The sequence below is a fragment of the Aricia agestis genome, chromosome 14, assembly GCF_905147365.1.
Source record: "Aricia agestis chromosome 14, ilAriAges1.1, whole genome shotgun sequence".
Taxonomy (NCBI): Eukaryota; Metazoa; Arthropoda; class Insecta; order Lepidoptera; family Lycaenidae; genus Aricia; species Aricia agestis.
The window spans coordinates 154774-165863 of record NC_056419.1 but is presented as its reverse complement, the minus strand read 5'-3'; the positions used below and the strand labels follow the sequence as shown (position 1 = coordinate 165863).

Genomic DNA, 11090 nt, shown 5'->3' with positions numbered 1-11090 from the left:
CCCAGTAGAAATATGTTCTCCTAATCATAAATATTTGCGTCCACATTTGGACTGGCACCCCAGTAGAAATATGTTCTACTAATCATAAATATTTGTAAAAATGTGGTTTTAAGCGTGTACTCGATACCTGCACAGTTTTGCAGTCGTATCTCGTACTATTTACTATTTTTATATATTTAAACATACTTAATTCCACAAATGATACTACTACATGATCCACTTTAGTCTGCTACCTTTACTGCGGTCTACTCTTTAGCGAGCTGGTCCAGAGGTACAGCATTAAACAGTTTAGTGGTCTCCTCGACTATGCGGGCGACGATGGCGCGGGTGACGGGGGGAGACACCTCCTGGAATATCTCGTACCAGCTCTTGTTGGCGAACGCGTGAATCTGCTTTGCTGGAAGATGAAGAAGAATGTCGTTTTAATTGTCAGCAGAGTTTGGTGGAAAGATAAGCGTTGATGTAGCATTGAAATAGAAAAGGTCTCAAAGAGGATCAACTTTTTTTATGGCCTATACTGCCTATACATAAATCCAGCGCTGCAACTGAAGTCAGTACTCACACAGGCGCTCATCACCACCGAACAGGTTGTAGAACCGGAACCGGACGAAGGTGGGCATCTCGCTGGTGTGGCTCCAGCCAGTCACGCGCCAGTAGCGCCGTCCCCCCCGCACTTGCTGCTCGATGTCCAGCAGCGTCTTCACTATTATGTTACCTGGGAAATATGTAATTAGGTACAAATTCTACACTGATCTGTGATATTGCTATTCCTGTATTGTGGACGAAAGGAACGATGTGATATTTTACTACGAGTAAGAATTAACTTTAATTCATAACAATATAAGAAATAGAATCGAATAAGCCGAATCTTACATATTTTTATTAATTTTAATAGATTTCTTGTCGAGTGGATTCTGGATATATCATAACGATGCCATAATACAGATAGGACGAAAGAACAAATAATATTGTCTTGCTTTACCTACATGTTCTAAATGTTGAGTTGCGAAATAGGTATAATTTTATTTTGTTTGTTTTAATATTAACTACGGACTCGATTACATTAAAAACCAATTAGGTACCAAACCTACATAAACATTAGATATATTATTTATAGTTTAGCATCGTTACCTCGCCTAACTGTTTCGGTGAAGTATATTTTCTTTATCTTTAAACATTTTCCCAAAAATATTAAATTCTCTTCTCTATTTACCAATTTATTCATTGCCGAAGCCCAGAATAATAAGAAACACTCACGTATCGTAATCTTGTATTTCCCGTCGCCCCGTATGGGCAGGATGAGCAGCGTGCCGCTCAGCTTGTACCGCCCCACCAGCGTCACTGAGCACCTCAGGTCGATCGCCGTCCGGTTGTCCAGCCGCCTGGAAAATATTGTATAAGACTTCTTAAACTTTCTTAAAGTATTAGACTTTGAGGGTGTCTAGCAGTGGGAAGCGACTGTCAAAAATGTCCGGCACCGGAAGACGAGATTCCTCCACTTGCCGCGAAGAATATAAGCTATGAGATTGAGCTTTACTATTTCACGAAAGTCAGGTAGACCTTCAGAACTGGATAGCTCCTACAGTAACCGCGACCGAAACTCCATAGTTGCTGGTCGTTCTTACCTCTGTTAAGGTCATAAACAGGTAAACTGACAGCTTTCCTACATTGAGGAAGGTCTAGCCGTCGCAGGCTCTTGGTCCATATTATGTGGGGAAGTAAGTAGATAGTTAGTAGCTGTAGTAGTCGATAGTAGTTGTCATCTAACTCTCGTCAAAAGAGATATAGACACAAATAAATTGTAAATAATTGACGTTATGTACAAAATGTATTTGCTCCAGTACCATAAAGTGTTCAAAAGAGTTTAAAAAATAAATTCAGTCACTTTTAAGTTATTATAAAGATATATCTAAACTCACAAACATCTTTATAATGTTGTGTTGAGAAGTTGTGTGTTTGTCAAAGCTGCAAGATTGCTTTTAATATTATTTAGCAGGAATAGTCTTACCGTAGAACTTCCCAGAGACAAGAGTTGAAAAAAATATGATAAAGTCAATATTTTTCACAAAATATAGGTAGTAGTCCTAATGTCGTTGAAACTGAGGTCGAATTTCGACCATTGGGCAATCTCTAGTTATTATAAATGCACAATCCAGTTATAAAATCCTGCACCGGATTGGATGACTGGATTGGAATATGTAATATAAACCGGCCACTATTAGGCAAAGAATATATTTTTAAGATTATTAATGTGGATTGCGGATTTAATAGAAAAAAATAGAATTATGTGTAATTTATCGATTTATTACAACTCTATCAACCCACCTCAAACTCATTACGGTGCAGTTCCCCAACCCCTTGATCACAGTATCCGTGAAGGTCAGCTGCAGGCCAGCCTCGTTGGTCTCCATGTGCGGTATAGTGACCGGGTCTAGCGGGGACAGTCCCAGCTCGGGCACACCGCGCGCCAGGTAGGGGACAGCAGCCTGCGCTGATCGCTTGAGGCAGGCCAGGTCTGCAGGGTCGCAGGGGTGGATGAAGGGAGCTGGGCATAGAAATAAAAAACTTGAGAGGAGTTAAGGGACACCCGGATGGAACGAAGTTACAAAATAAAAAAATAAAAAAAGAGACAGAGAGAGAGAAACGCGCGCTTACAACTATAGCATTTTTGCAATATACTTCTATTTGTAATATACCGACACTTTTGTGTCATATCGTTACAACTTTTTCCGTCTTGCCCCCTTTCGCAATGCGCAATAAGGAACTTTGTTCCGATTAAGAGGATACACCAGGGGCTAGAGAAATGAAAAAAAAGTACGTGTAATATCTATAGCTGTCTCCCTTACCTCAAGCCTATACCCCAGAACGCGATAGAGACAACTGCAGAAAATCATCGATTCGTTGTCCCCTGATTCCTTCTCCAAAACTTAACCGATTTAAGTACTTTTTTCATTAAATATTAAAGAAAGGCTTGAGCTGTGTTCCTATGTTTTATTTTTTTTTTGTATAATCTAGCCAAATCTGTTTTCTGGTTGTTTGAACACAGCGGAAAATCTGGCCATTTTTTTGGGTTTTTGAACGTTCATATCTTATTTAATAATTAAATTATGAAAAAAAGAAAACATAGGGACATTGTATTGGTGGCCGTAGATATTCAGGAAAAAAAAATAACTCTACAAGCATTATCCAGGGAGGAAACAGGGGACAACGTTTGTATGGAAAAAAGGGCGGTGTGGACTCCTCTTAAACTATTGTAATGTCTATTGTTATAGATAAGGGTGAGAGCACTTGTTAAGGATATTTGATAAGGTTATAGTGAGTTTTGATAATACAACTGAGAAGTGAGAAGTAACGAAGCTATCTAAGGACTGGAGAGCTCTTATTAACACGACTTCAAAATGTATGTATGTATCTTCTTTTAAGGAACCTAATTTCAGCAAACGACTTTATTTCATTAAAAACATCCTTAAATTAAATTTAATAATTATTGATTCTGTGGGAGAAAATAAAAGTCAGGCGAGTGCGAGTTAGCTAGGTAGCTAGGTGATCGCTCCTAGTAGTTGGGGAGGGGAAGAGGAGATTTTGGGAGTAGCTCCAGCGTGTCAGATTAAGCTTGTATAGGCTTCCGACATGTGTCTATATAGAAATCAGATTTCTTATGTGGTGGGTAATTTTTTTTTACATTGAAATGTCATAGATCTGTCAGATTAAGATACTGGATGTTTAGTATACCCTAAAGAAGCTTCCATATAAAGCACTGACGATTTAAAGGTTTGGTAAGCCTGGTACATAAGTTTCGCAGATATTTTATTTTGCACTAAACTAAATGATTTAGTCCTTGCTGTATAAAATATATTTATAACTGACTTAAATAAGCAATTTTCTGAATATATTTTCTTTTTCAAAACTTTAAAATGGCTGCAGTTTCTGAACCCACCACTAAAATAAAAAACGCTCTTATTATTAATTTTTAATCAGTTTTATCTAATGTACAAAACCTCCTTAGTCTCCATGACGCTCGAGTGACACAAAAATATCACCCTCCCCTTCTCTACTATTGACATTTAACTGATCTCCTAACTACTAACTAGCCTACTTTGCATCTCGCTTTAGCTCTAAACATTCTATTATAACTCACCGACACTCCCGACTCCGTAGACAACTCTCCCGCAGAGGAAAAGCACTAGAATAGTATACATACTGACAGTCGACGTCGTGAGTGGAAATGTGCGGTGACGGCAATTTTATAACCTCCGCCTAATAGCTTCATCGCTCTAATGTTACGAGGAAATTCTGATAAAAATATAATAATAGCTGCACCAGATGAGATAAAGAATATTGTAGAAGTATTGATAAGACGAGTTACAAAATAATTTTGAGAGAATTTTTAATGTGGAAAGTACTCGAAGGGAAAATCTATAATTAATATGAAAACTTGACGACCTCTGTGGCTCAATGGTTGAGTGTGTTGAGGCTTATGCCGGGGGTTGCGAGTTCGAATCCCGCCGACGGAGCAAATATTTAGATTTTCCCGGGTCCTGGATGTGTGTTAAATAATATGTGTATCATATTATATGTATTAAAAATCATAAATATATAAGTATGTATATTTTTATTAAGTGGTTTAATATAATTTAATTATTTTCCGTGGTGCTCCCCCTTTGTTCCAGGCGCGGCCCGAAGGTTTGACCCCCCCCAAAATCTGGGACAAATGGATAAATCTCAAAATCTTGCCAAATAATAAAAGGAAATTTCTAGCTACCCCATAGCAGCGACAAATAGGTATGCGGTTTCTATAGAAAATGGCAAGTTTTTTGACAGGGAGACAATGACCGCTTTGCTTGGGGAGGGAAATTGGATTTCTCCTACTCCTCTTACCTTTCTTCTGATTTATTTTGTTGCGGGTCCCAAGACTGATTTAGCTTGTCTCTCGGGCATCCCTGAGATCATATCAAAGGGTTTTCGTGGTTGGTTACCACTGTTGATCCTGGCGTCACAGGAGTTGCAGTGGTGGGAATGTCTGGTGGGCCATTTGCCCGTCAAAAAAAAAGTATGTATATTGTATAGCACAAAAGTATTAAATATATTTCCGTTTTCTGGTACACGTAACACAAGTCCTTCAGGTAGTAGGTACTTGGCACGGGGCCAGACTGACGTGGTGTGAAGCGTCCAGTAAAAACATATAACCTCTCTCCTTTTTGGAAGTCGGTTAAAAAAGTGTGCCAGACAGTCTGTCTGTTAGTCTTCAAGTTTGCTTAAATGAAATCGGGTTTGAAGGATGGAGAATTGGAGACACTTTGACTTCTTCGAAAGAACAGAACATAGGAAGATCAATTAATCTATCGGATCGAACAATTTTACAATTTTAGCTCAGATGTAGTTTCGGGCAGCATCAAATCGGGGCCCACTAGTTGTTTACTTATATCCTAAGATCGTTTTTTTCGATCAAATCTATTTTAAAATAATCTTTAGAACGTATAGAATGGATCAATGTTGGGTTGCCTTGTTAAAAGTAGCCGCAAGAATCTCTAATTGAGATAAATGAAATTCAATTCGGAACGCGCACGTCAGTAGTGACATATTTTAAAAGAAGTTTTAGGGGCATGTGTCAAAAAATAAACAACAAGAGTTTGTTTATTTTGTAAATATTATAGCAATTAAAATATATATACAACAATAGTTAATGGTATTTGGGTTATATTTAGTTAAAAACTACTTGTGGAAAATGAATATAATCATAAAAAACTGGTTTTGAGTGTGTAAAACACCCAATAAGTTTCAAGGCCCAATCTATGCTAAAAGGAAATAAATTGGTGTTAGCAGGACATGTAAGGGATGTAGAAGAGCTAAGAACTAATGGCAATGTTATTTAATACGAGCCAATATAATTCGCCGAACATCGGTGACTTTAGCACCCTATGAAACAAGTTCAAATGTAAGTACTTAACCAACCTAAAAACGTAACTAAACATTTGGATAAAGCAAGTCTAAACATTTTTATTCATTCTTACAGATAGATAATAATGATCGGCCATCGGGTTGTTGCTGGAGTAAAATGCAGCTGCGTTTATAACCAGCTGCTGCTTTAATCAGTAACAAAAATACTTTATACTTGACAAAAATAAATGTAATGTTTTTAAAAATCTTGTTTTTATTTACAACATTAATACTCTTGAAGAAAATCGGAGTCTGTAAATTTACTAAAACACTGCAAACATTCTTCATGTTTCTGAGTTAAATACACTTTCAATCAATGAGTTTCTAAAATAGTAACATAGATTATAGAATATCATTGCTTTCACTATGATTCTTAATCGAGCAATATCATAAGTCCTTTCGGTTCTTCTGAGAGTACTCGTTTTATTTTGCTCAAAATGGGGGCATAATAGTTTTAGCTTTTTTACTCCTTTCATCTAAAACTTGCTAACTTGAAAAACCTTTTTAACCGACTTCCAAAAAACGAGGAGGTTATATATTCGGCTGTGGATATTTTTTTTATTTTTGTATGTTCGACCACTACTCCGCCGTTTGTGAACCGATTTTCAAAATTTTTGTTTTTTTTATATTAGGTTTCACTCCAATTTAGTCTCATTTTCACAAAAGTGGTGATCTGATGGTGGGATCCATGAGTAATCGAGGGAACTCCTCAAAATTTATATGGAAACATATAGTGATTTTGGTTTTATGAGAAGCATCCTAAGCATGTGCTACCAAAACGCAAGATTTTGCACCAAGGTATACTATGGTTCCGAAGATACTAAGAGAACTCCGGATTCCTTATAGATACAAGTTTGGGGGTTTAGGCGTTGTTTTAAGAACTGAAAGCATATGCTACTATGCAAATTACATTCATCATCATCACCATCATCACTACCATGTCAGGGTCACGAATGTCACAACTCACATGGTTGTATATGGATACAATATACACACAACACCATAAAATATCATCAGTCATCACGTTATGTCCTTATTTACTTGGTACATATCAAAGCGATTTTAATACAAAATATACTTAATGTTGTTTCAAAATACATGATATTTCAAGTACCACAAAATTGAACATAAATAACAAATTCAACCTTTACTCCAGAGCGTAAGGCACACATTTGGGTTGGACCATGGTTGGACTGAAGGAAACGGGGCACTATGGAAAAAAGACTTAAAAATTTTTTCGTCAAAATTTTAACATCTTATAACCACCCTTTTTGAATATACCAATCGATAGGGGGCGCCAAGGGGAGCAAAAAAGCTCAGATAAACATTTCTCAAAAATCAACCCCTGTCGAAAGGCAGGCCGAAATGTGACCCTCGTTAGTACGGAGAAAATACTTAAAAAATTCAACCTTTTATAACCACCCCTTTTGAATACACCAATCGATAGGGGGCGCCAAGGGAAGCAAAAAAGCTCAGATAAACTTTTCTCAAAAATCAACCCCTGTCGAATGACAGGCCGAAATGTGACCCTTGTTAGTATGGCGAAAATACTTAGAAAAATTTGGCTAAGGTTTAGGAACCTACGTCAATTAAATGTTGGTGACATGGGTTAAGGAGGATTGTTTTGGGTGAGAAAAACTCCTACTTACCGTTTCCGCCGCCAGTAAACTCTCCGTTTAGAAGAAGTTCGCATTTGAGATTTTCGTAATCTTCAGATAAGATCATCTGTTTTTACCGACTTCCAAAAAGGAGGAGGTTATACCTTCGGCTGTATGTATCTTTTTTTTGTATGTTCAACGATAACTCACCCATTTGTGATCCGATTTTCAAAATTCTTTTTGTGTTGTATAGGGTTTAACTCGAATTTGGTACCATGTTCACAAAAGTGGTGATCTGATGATGGGATCCTGGAGGAATCGAGGGGACTCCTTAAAATTTGTATGGAAACATATAGTGATTTCAATTTTTTCTAAAGCATTCGAGGTAAATGCTACCAAAAAGTAAGATTTCGCACCAGGTTATACCCTGGATCCGAAGGTACCCAACAGAACTTTTGAATCCTTATAGATACAGGTTCGGGGATTTCGGCGTTGTTTCATCAACTGAAAGCTTATAAGCCAACACATCAATTTATTTGATCATCATCATCAAAATCATAATTATGCCATGGGTCATCACATTATGACCCAATTATTGATGCTTTTCGTGATATTTTGCATCGAAGCAGATGTTTTTGATGGTTATTTCGCTGTTTATGGACCGATTTTCAAAATTCTTGTGTTCAGTATAGGATATAATCTTGATTTTGTATAATAATTACGAAAGTAATGAGCTGATAATGGGATCTATGAGCAATCGAGGGAAATCCTTGAAATTTATCAAAAGACTCATAGTGGTTAAAATGTTGTTTCTAGTAAATTAAACATATGTTACGAATAAGCAAAAGTTCATACGAAGGTGTCTCTTGGTCCAAAGGCACTGAACAGAACTCTTGAACCTTTAAAGATAAAAGTTTTTAAATTGCAGCATCGCTTAGATAACTGCAAGCATTTACCACAATTTCGCTTACAGTAACATAATGTGAATAGTTAACATTCGTAGTGGTTATTTACGCATAAAGCCTTATCTTGTAGATAACTAAAAAGAGTGAAATTATTATTTTTGACAAAAAATTAAAACCGACTTCCAAGCTAAAAACAATAATAATGTGAACTAAAAAGTATTAAATAACTCTTACTCTATAATAGTGTCTTTTTCAGAATTCGTCTAAATCTCAACTATTTCTGTACATACTACAGTCTTCATTACTGTGAAGTCGGTACCAGTCCCAAAAGCTTCAGATATTCTGACATTGACTGAACTCACGATAAAATTAGCTGGTACCGACTTCAAATAATGAAGACTGTAGTATGTACAGAAATAGTTGAGATTTAGACGAATTCTGAAAAAGGCACTATTATAGAGTAAGAGTTATTTAATACTTTTTAGTTCACATTATTATTGTTTTTACCTTGGAAGTCGGTTTTAATTTTTTGTTAAAAATAATAATTCATTCAATACTCTATCTCTAGCTTCTAAAAGATCAGTTAAACCAGAAGTAGTATCTGGTTTATCGTCATTTGTGAGTCACTATTTCTTCCACCTGATAGGTACTTTGGATTTAAATGAAATATTCTATGAAACTATCACTGCAAGTTTTGTCCAGAGAAAGAGAGACCATGGTGATCCATCATTCATCAACACTAAAATAATAGTTAGGTACTCAATTAATATATTTATAAAATGCAACTCAAGTAAAATTGACTTGACTGATAATGCAATTTTAGGTTATATCGAATCACATACTTTTTCATTTTTACAGCAGCTATCCATTTATATCTGATCTAATTTCCTAGTGGATTTAGAAAAAACATTAAATTTGTATACTGACTACCTATTTCTGCTGTCATTTTTGCAGTCTACGATACAAAAATAATTAAGACCAATTTCTAAAAATTTCAAAACAAGATTGACATGTTTGATTGACTATTAGCTGAGCCCCTTTGGTTGCATATTTTTGCCGCGGCAAGCGTGGCAATCGCTTTCTTAACCCCCTCCACCCATTTCACACGCTCCGAATAGAAAAGTAAGAACTAAGAAGGAATGACATTGAGGAATGACAGGACACTACGCATAAAAATAAAAACGCCTGTTAAATAAAAATAGCAATCATGCGGGTTCTCGACGTCCTCAAATCCAGCTAGGCATAATAATTGTAGGCCTGAACATTTGTCATATACAAAAGTGATGGCAAGCCCAGTTTGCGGCTATCGTGCAACTGGCAACCATGGATATTCATGTACAAAATGCGTAAAACTTTAATTTTGTACCAAAATTATTTAAAAAAATGGCAACCCTAGGTTGCGGCCGACTTAGAGCTGGCAACCATTTATACCTTATTTTGTCACGTCATTTTCTTTCAAATGATGTAAAATTTACTGAAAAAAAAATGCAAATTTTTGCATTTATCTCATGAACATTCAACTTAAATGGAGGTACTTGCGGCTACTTTTGACAAGGCAACCCAACATTAATCCATTCTATACGTTATAAAGATTATTTTAAAATATATTTGATCGAAAAAAACGATTCCTGCAGGATTTTACGGACGGATCCAATACTATTAGGTAAGTAAACTTTAAAACGATTTTTTTCCTAAAATAACTTACTTACTTACTTACTTTTCTTTACTTAGTTTTCCAGATACTATAAGGACTGTGTACAGTATGACTCATAATATGTGGTGGTAGCTGTTGGACTTGGTAGTGAGTCGTGAGTAGGTACCAGATAACCGCAAAGGTGCGTGTGGAACGTATTCGATGACGTCACTGCCGCTAGAACCCACGTGACGTAGCGAACGTACCTACTATCAAAGTTAACGAGAAAATAATGATTAAGTAGTTACTTACCTTTAAATTATGAAACTATAAACTTAACTGGAATCTAAGAGTGTAAATCTAAGAATGAAGCAGGAAAAACATGAGCTGTAAATTAAATAGGTATGATAAATTTGAAAAAAAACTATAGTTTAAGTGTTTATTAAGTATACCTAGTACCTAGTACTAAGTATACTTAGTTACGTACTTTCAAAGTGGTATGGACGCGCGTTTGATGTGTTCTTATCATTCTACGTTTTTATTATTCGTAGATTCTACGCATAAAATAGAATGGCCTTGAAAATAATCGTATAATTAGCTGTTTCCAACGTCCATACCACGTTGAATACACCGGTTCTCGTCCGATCACCGAAGTTAAGCAACGTCGAGCGCGGTTAGTAGTTGGATGGGTGACCGCCTGGGAATACTGCGTGATGTTGGCTTTTTGTAATTTTTATATTAAAATCAATTCAAATTGAAAAAAACTCATACAGATGGCGTTTTTTTAAATATTTTTTTAAATGCATACAGGTTTCTTGAACATAAGAAATAACTTCGTTCCATTCGGGCATCCCTTGACACTTCTCAAGTTTTTATCATTTTTAGAATTTGATCCAATAAAAAAACTATTAAAAAAACCAAGGAGTCATGCAAAGCAAATATTTAGTGACCACTTGCCGTACAAGTAAGTTGACTATTTACGTTCATAACTTATTGGCTATTTAGCAAAAAAAGGTT

The 11090-nt window shown here is 36.1% G+C and overlaps 1 protein-coding gene and 1 non-coding gene across 2 annotated transcripts; one reads left to right on the top strand and one right to left on the bottom strand.

The window, feature by feature from the left end:
- Positions 1 to 244: 244 nt before the first annotated feature.
- Positions 245 to 4199, bottom strand: LOC121733904 (protein takeout-like). The gene is made up of 5 exons (XM_042124305.1): positions 4139 to 4199; positions 2326 to 2545; positions 1258 to 1382; positions 563 to 715; positions 245 to 397 (listed from the first exon to the last, which is right to left on the bottom strand). The coding sequence occupies exons 1-5, from the start codon at positions 4197 to 4199 to the stop codon at positions 246 to 248; spliced, it is 711 nt and encodes a 236-aa protein (XP_041980239.1). The 3' UTR covers position 245.
- Positions 4200 to 10676: 6477 nt separating this feature from the next.
- LOC121734024 lies at positions 10677 to 10795 on the top strand. Its single transcript, XR_006036649.1, has one exon. It is a non-coding gene; the product is annotated as a 5S ribosomal RNA (ribosomal RNA).
- The last annotated feature ends 295 nt before the right edge of the window (positions 10796 to 11090 follow it).

What these genes read in the sequence shown, in the direction of transcription:
- LOC121733904 (XM_042124305.1), bottom strand. Translation starts at nt 4,199, where the DNA reads ATGTATACTATTCTAGTGCTTTTCCTCTGCGGGAGAGTTGTCTACGGA. An exon ending in CTACGGAGTCGGGAGTGTCG is followed by an intron (nt 2,546 to 4,138) that starts GTGAGTTATAAT and finishes TTCTATGCCCAG; the next exon opens with CTCCCTTCATCCACCCCTGC. An exon ending in GAAATACAAGATTACGATAC is followed by an intron (nt 716 to 1,257) that starts GTGAGTGTTTCT and finishes CATATTTCCCAG; the next exon opens with GTAACATAATAGTGAAGACG.